The following is a 16315-nucleotide window of genomic DNA, read 5'->3' on the forward strand; positions in this document are numbered from 1 at the left end:
TTGCTCATATTAGCCAGACTAAGAAGTGATTCAATTTCATCAGTGTACGCGTTCCTTCCTGTTCTGTTGGTTTACAAGCAAACGTCGGACATCACTTTCGAATGAATCTTAGACCTAATGCTCTCAGTTGCTAATATAGAATTAGTTGCTAAACTTTTTTCAAATGTGAATACGTTACAGTAAAAATTTGTGTTAGCAAATGTAAGGCAGAGGATACCAAATGAGTCGTCGCTAGGCACTATACTGCAACGGTGTGTCGTGTCGTTTCATCATTGAACCGTCGCAAGTTTACTTCCGAAGTGCAACGATCAGCGCAGTAGGCGTCCCTTCACTTTCGCAAGTCTGATTTCCTTCGATTGTGAGTTATCTTATCTTCCAAATTATATGTACCGTATTTTACGGACCATAAGGCGCAATGTAAATCCTTTTTTTTCCTGATAAATTGATCGTGCGCCTTATAAGCCGGTGCGCCTAATGTATGGATCAAGTAGTTTTTATTGCCTACCGGTACACTCAAAACCAGTACCGATACTATTATTATATAAATAAACCACCGTCTTACACAATAAACTACGGTAAAAGCAACTAGCAACTGTGATATTCATACTGTTGTGACTTGCTTACATTTATTACGTAACAAGTTTTTGTTTAATGAGCTTTATACGGTAACCCATACTCCTTAAAATACGTTGCGTTCTATAGCCCGGTGCGCCTTATGCATGAACAAAAAACTAATCAAAGCAATTTATTGACAGTGCGCCTTATGGTCGGGTGCGCCTTATGGTCCGTAAAATACGGTAATTTACCACTTTTTTCTTACCAAGTGCCGTTTTACAGGACATATAAGGCGTACCACAAAAGTATCGTTCGAATTTTTATAATAGAAAAACTTACTTTTTGTGTGCGTCGTCGTTCGACAAAATTGATGAGTGCGTGATCGGTTCATCGGTTCAGAAAACCTAATTGGGCAATTATCGGTATGCAGTGTCATGTAACATATCAGTGAAATACAAAATAACCTTGAAGGTTATTCATTTGTTTTGCTTTAGGTAACATTAGATAACAGTAACAAATGCATAAAAACTAAAATCAAAAGCAAAAGGTGATGATTGTACAAGGAAATGGAACGTTAGAAAATATAAAAATATAATTCCTGATGTTAACTTTTACATGTTTTAGCGGCGTCCGAAAAAAATTTGACGCTACTGCTCCGGACTGGTCAACTGTGCTGCAGTCGTGGCATTCAATACTCGGCATCGACGTGTAAATTCATAAGCTTGTGCGTTGAAAGAAAAGCAAAAACCGGTAAGTTTTTTGTGTACGTAGTTCATGACATACTGTAGCAATAGTTTAATACCTAACGTGTGTTTATTGCAGATAAAATGATTACCGACGTTCAACTTGCCGTGTTCGCCAACATGTTGGGAGTAACGTTATTTTTGTTGGTAGTTGCTTATCACTATGTGGCGGTAAACAATCCAAAGCTGAAATCGGAATGACGTTTTCTTCATTTTTGTATATATAGATGAAGCTTTTGTATAAGTAAGTGAAGAATATTAAACTAATTTGGTTTTCAAAGTGTACAATACATGTCTGATTAAGAGTATATGTTTAAAACCTAAAAAAAAGAACCAGTGATACACATCTTACTGAATTGTTACATGCACTTAGTAAAATAACATATAAACAAAAATGTATTACACATTTTCAGGACGTGCCTTGACTGTTAAAAGGATGAATACTCCTACATTTAATATCAACCTTAACATGTTTCAACCTTTGTTAGAATTTTGCTGCAACTACAAGACTTTCGAAGAATGCTATTTTGAAATGATCGCAACTTGTGGGACAAAACCACGATGACCAGTCTTGTGCAATAAAATTGTATCAAGCATCTAAACAATAAATACTCAATTTTTCTTTTCTGTATTTTGCATCAAATCAAGTGATGAAAAAACTGTAGGTTCTGATTGATTGATCGATAAACATGGAAAGGCTGCAGGTCAGAGAAAATAAAATGTAGCAACGCAGCAAAGTTATTTCTAACAAACATGATTGACAAATACACAAAAAATGGAAATAAAATGTATAACATATTTTAAAAGGCATGTAAGTGCAAGAGAGACACTAAAACAACACTGTAGTCCATTAGTTCACATATCTTCACTCCAGGTTTGCATTCATCAACTACTTTAGTCAGTAAAACAAACTGTTTACTGCCAGACTTTTACAGTAAAGTCCACTCCCCCAGAAAATACCCGCCCCCTTGACACTGCAAGTGCAACCACACTTCCTTGGTGTCGTATTAGTGTTTGTGTGCAAATCATGTTTTCCATGCTCCAAACCTAAAAAGAAACATATGATTGTTTATATATAACAAACTTGCAGGACTAACATGCATAAATACCAAACAACATGTTTATTTCATCAAATTGGAAGCTTTTTTGCTTTAAAAATATTTTAGCCAACAATAGATGGTGACAGTGTGAACTACGTTTGCATCATGAATTATATGAAAAGAAAACTGGCATTCAATGCGTTTGTTACACTGCTTGTATAGTTATACAGGGTTTCTTTTTGAAAGGCCCACTATAGCACCACTTTCAAAGCAGTAAAGATTTAAATTAGAGTGTAACAAAATGCAAACCACGATCTCGTCACCAAATCGATTGTTTGTAGACATACCCGCAAAGAACGGTCGTAGGAAGCACTAAAAACTTTAGTTTGTTCAGGTGTGCTGAGAACTGCGAGTGCGTAGACTATGCCATTATGGCCGGTAAGCTGGGCAACAGGATCGTGGCTGCGTATATCCCAAACCTTAAGAAAAGAAGATTGTTTAGCCACATTTATCACAAGTTGCATTGTTAATGTAAAAACAAGCAACAAGTAAAATTATTTGTTCCTATATGTAACAATACGCAATTCAATCATTCTGCCACACAAGTAAATTGTTAAAATAATGGATTTGAATCGGTGGTGAATGGAAAGCCTGAATGGTTGAAACGCCTTCCCGTAAGAATTCAACGACTGGTGCGTCCCAACTAGTTATGAGAAAGCAAGTTTACGAAAACCAATGGTTAGTTTTTCGTGTAAATTCTATCGTTCCGGTGGATTATTTTTTTACTTTCACCTCTGATTTAAATATTCTTTTACGAGGACTTGTATTGTTTCTCGCTGTAAAGTTATCAGATATTTATTCCCACATATATTCAAACGCGGTATCATTGATGCAATTGCTATGCACATGACAAGTTGAGCAATGGTGGGTAATCGTCGGTTCCAGTGGTATGATTGCGAGGCAGATTGACGCATTGTGACACCACACATACTTACTAAATAAAAGTACTGCAACTCGTACCACGCACACGACATGACTGAGTAGGGATATGTTATATGTAACACAGTAACAGTGCAATTAGTACGACTTTCATCGTAATACTATAGCATCTAGGTTTGAACTTTAACCTAACCCTAGCGTACGCTAAACACGCCTAACGTTTGTGAAGTAGTTGACGTTAGGGCCGGCGGCGCAAGCTCATTTTGCATCCTACGCATGTTTCATTGTTTTGCCCAATTGAACCACTTTTTGTCATCCAAATCGCTTGTTTATTAAATTGCTACAGTAGATTGCGTTCGTTTTGCCGCACCAATCAGGAGGCTTATCCCGATATCCACATGCATGGTTTTTGAGTCGGGCGCTTTTAACGACACCAGGCAAGTGATTCGCCCCATTGCGGTTGTCTAGGTCGCCTAACCTAATGGACGCAACAACCTAAAAAAATGTATTATAACTCAAACCGTAAGAAGGAGCACCAGTTTTAGAGGAATCGGAAACTGACAAAGCAATGATTTTAATAAATTTTATTTGGGAGTTTTAGGATATTGTTAAACATTAGATCGTAATTAGTTTTACATACGTGTATGCAATTCTCATATGTTCCACACACTATATGGTGATTGGTGACTGCAATTGAATACACGCTTCCCCCTGATGTCTGTAGAACATGCTTACATTCCAGACTGACAACATCCCATATCTGCAAAGTTAGTTGCTTTGTTGTTAATTAATGCAAAATGTGCAATGTGCAAAAAATTTCAAACAGCCAAATGTTGGTTCCACCCAGCATAAATATATGATATTTAGTTTGCAGGCTTTGCAGTCTTTTTACAAATTTGAAATATAATATTTCATAAGAAACCATTTTCATCAAAAAATTATGGCAAGTTTCAAATGGATATTTATAAACCTTGTAACTATCAGTAAAGTCGAAACCATCAGGAGGGTTTATGGCTAGTTATAAACCTTGTACTGTTACAAACACAATACCTTTATTGTCTGATATGAACCACTGTAGACAAAATTACTGTGCGAAACAAGAGCTCTAACCCAGTGATTGAGGCCTTGCAGCTCCTGATGGAAGCATAAATTTGTTCTTTCAACATTCCAAACCTACAGGAGAGCAAGAATTTTAATATATTGCAAATTGTGTTGAATAAAATACCACTTTAAGTAAAAAGTAATACTTTGTTTAATGGACCACTGAATTAATAAATAGGAAATGAAGTGTTGCACCAATAAAACCACCAAGGCCAGTCATTCTTCACCATTTTTTAGCATGAGATCCAATGGACAAGAAAAAACACAAGGTTTTAACAACAGAACAAAGTTTCAAGAACACAGCAGCATAAACCACATGATCACAGGATAATCACACACAGCAAATTTAATGTAAAAAAATTTTTAAATGTTCAAACTTTAAACAGTTTTTCACAGTTCTTTCATTAATAAATAATAAAGAAATGACAGTTTAAAATCACTGATCTAGGTGACTAAATTGGGTAAATCGGGAATATTAAACACCTAACATCAACAAATGAACAATGTTGCAACTTACCTTAATGGATTTTAGAGATCCACTGAATAGCATGTTGTTGGCACATACAAGTGTACACACTGGATTATCATGAGCTGATATTGAGGCAAGCTCATCCAGAGTATTTATACTCCACACCTGAGCACAAGGATTTTTACAACGAACAGTTCTCACATGATGTTAGCTTGTACATACCTTTATGGTACAGTCAGCTGATCCACTAAAAAGTTTGTCCCCATAAGCTGTTAGAGCCAGTACTATTCCTTCATGGCCTTCCAGTGTTTTCTGGCATTTGTAATTTGTTGCTGTATCCCAAACCTTTGTAAAAGTAAGTGTAAATTTACAATTTATAATGATGTCTGAATTATAGAAAAAACACTACAAACTTTAATCTGCTTGTCCGATGATCCACTAAACAGATAATCGCCATGAACACAAAGGCACCAAACTGGCCCAGTGTGACCAACGAATGTTCCTTTGCATTTGAATATTTGTTGTGGGTCGAATGCTGCACAAATACAAATGTCACTACAACAAGTGGCCACAGATTTTTTTCATAATTTATACTTACAGCCAATGTTTCCCATGTGTAATCTTGTATTTAGGTCTTGCAACTGGTTGTTTATCATAACTGTGTCTTGTCTGAACTCTCTTAGTTCGTCAACCAACTTGGCTTGGTTGTTACTTAGCACATCTGAATTTAGTTTACCAGTTATTCATAAACTCATACAAGTTTGTTAGTAAATTAGTTTGTTAGATGTCACAAATACTATATTGTATTAATTTAGTAAATATCCTGATAATGCAATAAGATTTAATTCTACCTAGCTTTATTTCAAAGCCCTTTTCCAATTCATCCACTCGTTCAGCAGTTTTTGACAACATTGATCTTAAGAACAAACAGTATATATAGAAAGTTATGTTTTAGTTTTGTGTTAAAAAAGTGCAAACTCAAGAAAAACTGACCTTAAAAAGTTATTCTCATCATCTCTTTGCTTGATAGCTGAATGAAGTTTTGTAATTTTCTCATCAGTCACCTCAAGAAAACCTTTGACAAACTCATATTTGCAATCCGTGCTGTGCTCAGACTGTGAATCTCGGTCTCCAACAAATGAACAGCTACATGTAGTACAGCATAATGATTTGATTGGATAAAAAACTTGCCAGCAATCTATGTACAAACTCACCCATATTTATAATTAGGACACTTAATGTTTTTGCAAGTTTTTAAATGTTCCTCTAAATGCAAGCGTAGCATTATTGGACAAGATGGGTTGTTCGGGCAAGTAATTGGTGCATACTGGCAGGATTCTTCATGTGTTCTGGGAAGTTACTTAGTTAGCATAGTCAAAGAACTATGGAAGAAGGTGTATAATATCTTCTCACTTTCTTTCTCCAAGTTTTACGGTAAAAGGACATCCAGATGGATTCACCTCATGTACCCCTGGCTTGTCAGGTTTAATTCTGCATCCATATCGGCAGTGAATGAAAAGTGCGCCTACCTGTTCGCTTACCGTAAGGTTAGGAAGGACCTGAAAACACATGCACCTGATAAGCATAATGGGACACATAAAAGACCACACTAATCTTACAATGACACAAATTATCCCTAAATTGATAATGTTATGTTATAACGTGCACAACAACAGGGTATAAGGGCAACTTTGTAGTGCAGGTCTTACTGGACTCATTTTCTTGTTGTCCACAGGGCAAGCTTCAACAGAATTTGAGCAGCGACGACAAAATGAATGACCACATGACATTATGATTGGGTCTTTGTAGACTTTGTGGCAGATTTTGCAAAGCAGCTGTGCTGAAACAGTCTCCACAAAAACCAAAACCTACAAGAAGCACACGGCACTCTGAAGTCAAAATAAACCACAAGGCTTTTAAACACAAACCTGGCTTTCATTAGGATTTGAATGGTATGATGAAAGTTGTGACAAAGTTGATGAAGAGGAATATGAGTCTTGAGTGCGGCTCTTGAAAAAGTCTAGTGAGTCACTATGGGCAAGACTTCTTGGCAGACTTCCATGAACACTTCCTCGGACCTGTAACACATCACCTAAGTTAACCAAGGCTAATTTTTTGGGCTTTGGTTGATGCCCTGAACTTACATCTTCTCTGCTGTCACTATAAGATCTACAGCTGGACATTGAAGGGGTTCTCTCATGTTCATATTCCACTTCTCCTTCAGCTAAACAATTTCATTAAAATTACAGACATATTTGAGTTTTATGTAAAAATAATTACCTGTTGTAATTGTGGTAACAGTCGAATGCAATGGCCCAAACGTTGTTTCCAAACGTGGCTACAATAAAATAAACATTTGTGATTATATACATGTCATAGATAGGCCAATACAATACACTGTTTTACAACAATTGGGTTTTGCTACGTCACATTTTTAATAGGTGTGTGTTACCGTTGAAGACCGACTTCCGCCCATGCTGGATACTGAGGTAGAGCGGCGAGGTTTTAAACTACCCACAGACGCACTTGATCTTGGCAAATTTATGTGATTTCGCTCCGGCCTATCAGAAATTGCTGAAGATGTGGAACTGGCGGTGGAACGTCTTGGCCGCGACATTTTTATGGTTTGACGACTCTCTACTTCGATATACACACAAACAAGACCATATATACGCTACAATAAAACCATAGCTTCAACTAATATTATTGTAGAATCCTTATTCTTTAGAAACAAAACAAAGTGGTTTGGATACTTTCCGTTCATCGGATTTAAATAAAAATGTAAGACATAATTTATTTAATTTATCAAGCTGCATAATTTATCGAACAAAATTAAAAAAGTTATTTTACATCAGTCAGATTTTCATTTTACCATTTTTCGACAAATGCTGTAGTTTTTTGATACTCCAAAATGCTGATTCAATTTAAATTTCTTGCCCAAATGTTTGGGGAATTCCCCCCGAGTACCGAATAAAAACAACGTGACTTTGTTTTCGTTTTTTTGCGTCGACCTTGACCTAAATGTTTTCTATTATTGCTTAACTATAATGTGCTACCATTGGACCAAGTTTGCAGAAGTTCAGTTTATTTTGAATGATGATCCACCCACACAATGCATTTTAACAAGATCATATCTCAGGTATGGTATTGAAGTTAAAATATATGATTGTAATTTAAACAAGGTAGAACATGTAACACAAAGTGCTAAAGCATGACACACATTTTATCCAACAAATCAAGTAATTGACTTGATGAAATTGCTTCAGAGACAACGAGTATTTAGAGGACATATGGACTGATAATGATGAGGTAATATATTTTGTTGAAGTTCCTTCAAAATTAAATATTCCTCTAACTTGTTTACAGTGTGATGACCATCATACAGAGTCCACTAAACATGAAGGTTTCCTTGAGCCAAAGGGTATGACAAAACACTAGGAACCAAACAATAAATATATGTTTATAATTTTTTATGTCCAGGAAGCGTACCTGAAACAACTGATGACAAGGCAACTCCTTGGAAAGAATTTGAAGGTACCATGTTGGTGTATTTAACCCCTGTTTTTTTTCTTAAATCAAGCATTTTTTTAGGAGAATTTGCCTCAGATGCAGAACAAATGAAAAGAATGGGATTACCCGTGGATTGGAAACAAACTCGCAATTTTACAGTTAATTTTTGGCACTTTATTGTTGATTTAATTCTGTTTTATAAATCCTTTTTTTTTCTGAAGAAGGGTGCAAGAAGTGATGAACCAAACCACAACAAAGAGAATATGGATGAATCAAGTATAAAATACTAATGTTAAGCATTTATTGATTTACAAAGTATTTTTTATAAGGTGGATATGACTTGGAAAGGGGATGGAAGGAATATTGGTGTGATATGGGGCCCAAGCTTTTGGTGCAAAGTTGGAATGAAAGGTGTGACTGCAAGTATGCAACATTTTTGCAACACTGCAACACTGTGGTGTATTTACAGGGCAACCACTAAGAATGAAGTTCAAACAGATGTACCTACTACATGTGTGGCAGAGTCAGATATGTCTTGGATTAATAAACAACTAAATGGAATGTCATTCACATCAGATGGTCCTTGCCTATCTATACCAATACCAATACCTCCATCACTTTGTGCTGCAAACACAACATCTGAACTGTGGAACACACATTATAATGAACAGTATCGCTACTATTATGAGTGGTACATGGACTGGTGTCTAAACTATGCTGAAGACTATTACACAGTAGATTACACCAATCAAAGCACCAAAATGACAATAGAATATGCAAATAATGATGAGAAAGCATGTGCAGATGGAAATGAAGGTCAGGACGGAGATAAATCTGGTGGTGGAGACTTTTCAAGTGGGACCTGCTCCACCCCAAACACATCAACCACTTCTGGAAACACAAATTTAACACAGTCATTAAGTCATGACAGTGGGGATGGACCAAACAATCACGGCGGAGGCCAAGAAAAAGTAAAGCGCACACATGAAATGGACGTTGAAGAAATGCAAGCATCCAGTTTAAGTAGCAGCGATTCAAACAGCGATATTGAAGACCCAGAAGATAATTGTGAAGCAACACTACAGAATACAGACTTCAAAACAGTTTGTTCTGCGATGGGATATCACTATGCTGTTACTAAAACTGGTAACGATTGGTTTGCAACTTCAGCAATACTATAGTAATCGTTGTTTTGCTTTGAAACATTGATATGGCATAATCTATTTAATCATACAGTAAACCATGCATTAAAATCTTGCAAGAAATCACCTAATATTGTTTTAACACCATTTATAAAATATTTCACTTATTTTTCACTGATAAAACGTTTTTTAATCAAGGAATGAAGCGTAAAATGCATCTTAAGTATATACAGAAGAAGGTGCAAAAACGATTGAAGAAATTATCAAGTGGTGTTATTCAGGTACTTGTGTACAAATTGACAAAACAGCATTTGTGTTTCTTAATAGCTCAAATTGTCAGAGGTCCCACATAAGATTTGATAACGATGGTAATCCCCTTTATCCAAATGAAAGTGCAGTGCTGCCACAGGTTAAACACTTCCTGAAAGCTGCAAATGAAGGTAACAAAAAGTTGGGTTTTGTAGGCAGAATGAATGTACATAGGATTTTTTTTATCTAAAGAATTCAAATAACATTGCAGATAAAATAAAAAATTTGGATCACAACAAAGAATCCCCTGATGTGGATGTTCTTGATGGAAATAATGAAATCAGCTTTTCGGATGATAAATTCAGTGCAGATGCCGAAGGTATACAATTTTACCCATTCATACAGGTTTAAATAAATTCTGAAAAACAGAATAAATTCAAGTGGGTTTATGGGACCCACTGGTTATAAATAAAATCAAATTATTTGTATTTTAAGCAATGTGGAGCTAATAATGTGATCATATGATTATTGTGCCACGGGGCCTGACGGTACTATTGGTTGAGCTTTGCTTGGTCATAGTGTTTCCACCTTGTTTTCTCCGTAAGGTTGCACCTAGTTTAGTGCCCAATGGATGACAGTGATTGTATAGTCACCACAAAGTGGAAGTCTTTGCTTGGCCGTTTGGTCAGCAACGTTGTCTGATAGTCACACCAGCTGCACTGATGAGACCTTTTAGGTCGAAACAGTGGCCATCTGTCTGCAGCTTATACAATATTTGTATTTTGTTAAAAAATAAAAAAATACTAAGTGGATGAACAATAAACATAAGAAATAAAATGGTATGGAAACTAATAAAAAAACACAAAGGTTTATTAAGCCACTCATGATAAGTTAAAATACTTTTTGCTTCAATTCTCAGAAAGTCTGGTGATCAATGTTTCCAATGAGGAAATAAAACCTCACAAAAAGCGAAAAAGAAAACGGAAAAAGAGCCACACACGCTCTGGTTTGCCCCAGGAAATAACAGAAAATCCTGTCATGAAGAAATACTGGGCACAAAGATACAAGTTATTTTCGAGATTTGATGAAGGCATCAAACTAGATCAAGGTGGTGTTACGCTGTATGGATACTGTACACATGGATATTGATAAAATATTGGTGTTTAGGTGCAAAAAACTGCTAGTAATCTAGACGAAATAAAAAGACTAAAGCTAATGAGCTAAGCATGTTGAAGCAGACACTAATGTGTTCATTATCCATGCTAAGAGAAGACTGAGTTGCAGCAAGGCGAGCGCTGTAGACAGGCAACCAAACATACAAGTCTTTTCTAAGCACCTTGCAACTCTGTATTCTCTAAGCACTGATAATGAACACAGCATTGTTTAATATATTGGTGTTTGTTACTCAAACGGGGAATTGGATGGACAATTATGCTAAATTAAGAAAAAAAAAACAATTATTTGTTTGTGAAACCGTTTTGTTGCAGAATCGTGGTATTCCGTGACGCCGGAAAAGATTGCTGAACACATCGCCGAGAGGTGTCGCTGTGACGTTCTGGTCGATGCGTTTTGTGGAGTTGGAGGAAATTCCATACAGTTTGCGTTCACTTGCGAAAAAGGTCAAAAACATGCACGACACAAATATCCGATGTTCTGATCCAGCAAAAGTAGCTCTAAATATCCGCAATCAAGCACATTTGAGGGCACGTATGTCCAATACTTCTATAATCATAATCCATGTTATCTTTCGTACAGTGATTAGCATTGACATTGACCCTGTGAAGATCGAGTTCGCCAAACACAACGCAGCAGTGTACGGAGTGGAAGACAGGATCGATTTCATTTGCGGCGATTTTTTCGAAGTTTGCTCGCAGCTAAAGGCCGACGTGGTATTTTTGAGGTATTATAAACTGAACCGCCACCTAATGGCGAACTGATGATTTTTTTTTTGTTTCAGCCCTCCATGGGGTGGACCAGAATACATATCCAAGGAAGTGTTCAACCTCAACAACTTGGGAATGTTCGGAAAAAGGGCTTTCAACCTAGCGAGGGGTATAACCGACAGTGTGGCATTTTTTCTTCCACGAAACTCGAATGTTGACGAGGTAGGAAGCAGCATTTTTGTAACGTATTAGGTGTTCAAATACCTCCCATGGGTACCCTTAAAGGAGGCCTGAATTTGTCTCTAAATGAGGATTTTTTACACTTGGTGGCCATCCTTTCTGTAGCCCTAAATCAATGCCACAAAAAACGCAGAAGATAGGAGTAAATGAGTAGACCGAAAAATCAAATTATTGCAAAACATCATGTTTTGGCAATATCTTTCACGGTTGATTTGTTTTCTAAAATATACAAATACGGTTCTGTAAAATGCTTTCTGTGATTATTTAACTGGAAGCATTCGTTTATACACACAATTTCTTGTGATCTATAAAACCAAAATTATCAACTAAACTAATTGTTTCAGTATTTGCTTGAGGGTTAACGGGGGTCTGAATGCATGAACCAATAGGCAAGGGAGCGAAAGGAGACTAAGAACCAGTGGTTTCAGACAATACTTGTATCCATTGAACACATTGATTACGTCATTGTTTGTGGACAGTTGTGGGCTATTGGCAGTTGGGTTTACTATAAACTTTTATATTATTACAAAACGGCAAAGATAACGTTTATTGTAATGGAGACTGAAGAGTTACCACTTATATGCTGCGTTTGGTTCAAAACAGCTTGTGGAGCTTGCTGGAACCGGAAACAAAGTAGAAGTGGAACAGAACATGCTCAACAACAAGGTAAAGACGGTTACCGCTTATTACGGGGACGAACTGATTGAATGGGGCAAGAAGATGTCGTCACACGCTGGCGAGTATGACGAAAACGACGACAGGTATTTGAACGACACCGGTTACTCGGCTGACAACAGCGAACGTGGCTGACGAGACCGACGTCACGTAAAGGTCCTTGTGCTATTTGGAATGACCCAGTTTAAATGCGGATGTTGATTTTGCCCCAAATGTTTCTCTTACTCTTGACCTTTGCCTAATTGCCCATGGAACAACTGCCATTCATTTTTTTTATTCATTGATTCATTTACGATTTCCGCTAACTGGGACAAAAATATCTGCTGTAGTTGCTGTTCAAACAGCTGTTGTTGACACAACCTTGATCAATGCCAATTTCCAATGTTTTTATCTTTGCCTGTGACCATGTTATTCTTTATGTTTTCATTCGTAAGCATTGTTGCAACACTTCTTTAATACACACTTGAGGGCGAATGTTATAATGATTGCAAAATGATGTTTAGTGTGATGTTTTAAAAGTATTTGTTCTTTCCACAGATTGACATGTCCTGTTTTCAAAAGGGGAAAAATCTTTAGATTACCTGTAAAATTATTTAATCATTGTATGTTTGATCAGCGCAATGACCCCAGAGGTTAATGCCAGGGAAAGCAGAAGTGCGTTTTTGTAGATTAAGGGTGCTGGTCGCCGATTACCTCGGTAAACACCATCGTTACGTTGTTTCTAACGGCAGGGAATCAAGTAACAAAATAATATCACTTTGTGTTGCTCAGTTGCAGTATCTCAAAAGGTATTTTTGATCCCTATAGTTTCTAAAGCCGCAACTAAATTTGCCCTCTTGTCAACATAATAGTGGATTGTGTGTAGTATGGAAGTTTGTAAGTCGTTTTGCAAGCTTGCAACTTATCGAAACCGCGATGTCGGTTCGCACTAAAGGCAACGTTGGCAGGTGATGGTTACACAAGCGAGGACGACATCCCGGTTAACCATTAACCCCACTTCGTTCCAAGGACTCGGAGTTCGCTTATCGGCCCCGGGCAGCGAAATGTTGACTCGCTCCAGTCGAGATTTACTAATAACTGTCTCGCTTTGTTTGTCGCGTTCCGATTGTCTTGCCAGCAGAGTACGCATAGGAAAACAACCGAGCCGGTGCGAAGAGAGCAAAGTGCGTGGTTCCAAAATATTGTTTGCCCGTTTTATCTTGAGCAAACGCGCGATACGGCCCGAACTGGTACCCAGAGGAAATCCGAAACATTAGCCCAGACGATTTTCGACCTTAACCCTGTGAACATACCCAGACTTGTGCACAGAGTCCAATTTTTAATGAAATCTAACTACGGTTAGCATGGTGCATTTCATACGCAGATATGGTGGTAATTCATAAATAAGAAAGGTTAAAAATTATTGACGTATTAGAACTATGGAAGGTTAGGTTTCCAATTTACAGCCTCTTGCTGATGCGGATGTACTCCACATCCCCGATGGTGATGGCCTGAAAAAATATAAAATCTTGCTGTGAATGTTTTATTTCTGTAGAAAAGGGTCTCCAGGTCGTCACTTACATCTTTCAAATTTCCATTGCCGTCGATTTCAGTCACTTGCGTGTGTTTGTCGAACTTTCCAATCAGCTTCCCATCCACCATAGTCACAACTCCCTTAAAACCAAAAGTTTCACCATGTTACGTAACATATACGATAAGCCCAAACTCAATGCCGGCCAATGGAAACAAACATCTTCAGTATGACCATGTCCTTCTCTTATTAACGTTAGCTTTACTGGGCGGTGTCTGATATCACGTGTCAGAGACGTGCACATAGAGAAACACTCAGATACACAATTTTCTTTTAACGAATCGTGTTTCTGAGTGTCTGGTCACGTGCACATCTTGTTAGTCATTCGAAAAGCACTCAATGCCTGGAAGGCAGCCTAAATTTTTGTTACTTACAAATGTCTAAAGATTTAGAAAACGTCAGTCGCCCATACAAGGCAAAAACATACGTGAATAGAAATCATAGAAGTAAGGCTTAAATACAAGCACACGGGAAGGTTTTATATATTCAGAACATTGTTACATATTCCTTACTTTGAGTTCTCTTCCCAGTGGGGTTGTGATAGTCGTCTCTTCACCCAGGGTGAACACATTGTTGGTCGTCCTGTTGGGGCCGAAAGATCCGTTGAAAGTAAACTTGTCTCCATCCCTCTTTACTTCCGTGGTCTGGATTATCTTCTTCCCCTTTTCAATCTGCTCATCTGTGAGTTCTGAGACAAACTATTGTAAGATTTCAAGCCTAATGTAAACCTATTTCAGCAATTTCCTTCTTACCGATTTGATCACGTAATCATGTTTTCGCAACAGTGTTGCTTTTGCAAGGCATGTTACAAAGTCAAGAGCACAAAAGAGGTTGGTTTTTAGCCAACCGAGATCAATTCGATGTTTCAAACCTCACCGTTTGAAAGCCCACCATGACTGGGGACTTTAGCGGTCGATGGCAGAACTTTATACGCCAGTTGGGCGCGTTACGGAATGTTGGCAAACAGGCCAAGCAAACAAGATCGGCGGGGATAAGTGGCCGACCTGCTAAAACAGAGCGCGCCAAATTTGGGTTAAGAACAACGGTAACGCGAACTTTGTCGTGACATGAACTGTGGGCAAACACACGGCGCCGGCACCTCGTTAATGCAATATTTCACCTCAACAAATATCACCCGTTCAGTGCTGTTGCATCAGGTGCAAAAGTCCGCTCGACAACTTAACGGCCCTCGCGTATGCATGTTTGACACGTGGGTGAAGCGATGCATTGTGGGATGCGCTCGTATTGTTGCGAAAGCTGTTTGCGGAAAAGTTTCGCGGCCCGCGTTACGAGCGATGACATAGTCGTTTAGAGAAATGTGTTTGAACAAAGTTAACCAGTCCCAATAGCACACGGGGTAAGCTATGTTATATGTACAGAAAAATCCGGTTTTGACTCTCGTCAATGCTGTGTAACAGCTTCTTGTTACTTATGGACACATTTTACGAACCACAACATCAATCAATCATCCTAAATATGTCAATCAGTGTCATGGGTTATATGCTAGTAGAATCGTAGCTTGTTCCGTTTTTTGACAGTTTTTATTCTTGTTTTAAATGCTTGGCATCCATCGCTGTATATCACCATAGGTTTGTATCTTTTCAATGCGTATTCAACCAACTTTGAACCATGTCACATTAACATGCATAATTGTACTCACTTAGAAGTTTATGGAAGGCCTCCGCATTGATCTGCTCGCTTAGCTGATATTTTCCTTCCCAAGACATGACGATCCTAAAATCAATTTTCTGGTGCAATAGAAATCTGCTCAGCAAATACAATTAAGGGTCGAATAAATATTTGTCGTCTGTTGATTTACAGCCCTTCAAAGTGTGGAAATCTGTCTGGTTTTACACAGGGCAAATTTCCCTCACACAAATACAATTACTTGCGTATACATTTTAAAAACCCTCGTTAGTCGTCGTATTATATTACTGCTCTCAACACTGTTGTACGCACTGATAACACAGGTATACGTTCCTATCTGCCTTGGCGAAGAAAACTGTTTTTTACCCAAAAAATTGTTATACGCCGTGCAAATTATGTAAAGCAGTAATTATTCATTGTATATTGTTTACTGTCCAAATAATTACAAGCTGGAAAAACCATATTTATGCGACAGATTTAAAAACACTGTATTTACATCAAGACCTGCGTACATTAGTCAGTAATAAGAAAATACGGACATTCGCCTTATAG

The 16315-nt window shown here is 37.7% G+C and overlaps 3 protein-coding genes across 3 annotated transcripts; 1 reads left to right on the forward strand and 2 right to left on the reverse strand.

Annotated features, from left to right (window-relative positions):
- Positions 1–1789: 1789 nt before the first annotated feature.
- On the reverse strand, positions 1790–7569 carry LOC145902061 (E3 ubiquitin-protein ligase TRAF7-like). The gene is made up of 17 exons (XM_082989907.1): positions 7300–7569; positions 7128–7185; positions 6992–7071; positions 6776–6925; positions 6557–6715; positions 6261–6406; positions 6062–6196; positions 5841–5993; positions 5699–5763; positions 5446–5568; positions 5261–5382; positions 5070–5192; positions 4896–5012; positions 4328–4450; positions 3918–4037; positions 2686–2817; positions 1790–2345 (listed from the first exon to the last, which is right to left on the reverse strand). The coding sequence occupies exons 1-17, from the start codon at positions 7462–7464 to the stop codon at positions 2214–2216; spliced, it is 2103 nt and encodes a 700-aa protein (XP_082846033.1). The 5' UTR covers positions 7465–7569; the 3' UTR covers positions 1790–2213.
- Positions 7570–7826: 257 nt separating this feature from the next.
- LOC145902260 (trimethylguanosine synthase-like) lies at positions 7827–13013 on the forward strand. Its single transcript, XM_082990159.1, has 16 exons — positions 7827–7986; positions 8114–8156; positions 8214–8268; positions 8328–8381; positions 8439–8515; positions 8579–8633; positions 8687–8768; positions 8827–9503; positions 9698–9780; positions 9840–9959; positions 10001–10127; positions 10668–10856; positions 11236–11367; positions 11504–11648; positions 11706–11853; positions 12475–13013. Exons 1-16 carry the CDS (start codon positions 7895–7897, stop codon positions 12679–12681), a joined length of 2286 nt encoding a protein of 761 aa, XP_082846285.1. The 5' UTR covers positions 7827–7894; the 3' UTR covers positions 12682–13013.
- Positions 13014–13916: 903 nt separating this feature from the next.
- Positions 13917–15873, reverse strand: LOC145903713 (gastrotropin-like). Its single transcript, XM_082991842.1, has 4 exons — positions 15777–15873; positions 14629–14804; positions 14107–14199; positions 13917–14036 (listed from the first exon to the last, which is right to left on the reverse strand). The coding sequence occupies exons 1-4, from the start codon at positions 15841–15843 to the stop codon at positions 13986–13988; spliced, it is 387 nt and encodes a 128-aa protein (XP_082847968.1). The 5' UTR covers positions 15844–15873; the 3' UTR covers positions 13917–13985.
- Between the last annotated feature and the right edge of the window lie 442 nt (positions 15874–16315).

This window comes from Ascidia mentula, chromosome 5, assembly GCF_947561715.1.
Source record: "Ascidia mentula chromosome 5, kaAscMent1.1, whole genome shotgun sequence".
Lineage (NCBI taxonomy): Eukaryota > Metazoa > Chordata > Ascidiacea > Phlebobranchia > Ascidiidae > Ascidia > Ascidia mentula.

What these genes read in the sequence shown, in the direction of transcription:
- LOC145902061 (XM_082989907.1), bottom strand. Translation starts at nt 7,464, where the DNA reads ATGTCGCGGCCAAGACGTTCCACCGCCAGTTCCACATCTTCAGCAATT. An exon ending in ACAACAAGAAAATGAGTCCA is followed by an intron (nt 6,407 to 6,556) that starts GTAAGACCTGCA and finishes ATGTGTTTTCAG; the next exon opens with GTCCTTCCTAACCTTACGGT. An exon ending in GATGAGAATAACTTTTTAAG is followed by an intron (nt 5,764 to 5,840) that starts GTCAGTTTTTCT and finishes TTTGTTCTTAAG; the next exon opens with ATCAATGTTGTCAAAAACTG.
- LOC145902260 (XM_082990159.1), top strand. Translation starts at nt 7,895, where the DNA reads ATGTGCTACCATTGGACCAAGTTTGCAGAAGTTCAGTTTATTTTGAAT. An exon ending in AACAAACTCGCAATTTTACA is followed by an intron (nt 8,516 to 8,578) that starts GTTAATTTTTGG and finishes TTTTTTCTGAAG; the next exon opens with AAGGGTGCAAGAAGTGATGA. An exon ending in AGAGAATATGGATGAATCAA is followed by an intron (nt 8,634 to 8,686) that starts GTATAAAATACT and finishes ATTTTTTATAAG; the next exon opens with GTGGATATGACTTGGAAAGG.
- LOC145903713 (XM_082991842.1), bottom strand. Translation starts at nt 15,843, where the DNA reads ATGTCTTGGGAAGGAAAATATCAGCTAAGCGAGCAGATCAATGCGGAG. An exon ending in GGCCTTCCATAAACTTCTAA is followed by an intron (nt 14,805 to 15,776) that starts GTGAGTACAATT and finishes AGTTTGTCTCAG; the next exon opens with AACTCACAGATGAGCAGATT. An exon ending in GCAATGGAAATTTGAAAGAT is followed by an intron (nt 14,037 to 14,106) that starts GTAAGTGACGAC and finishes ATATTTTTTCAG; the next exon opens with GCCATCACCATCGGGGATGT.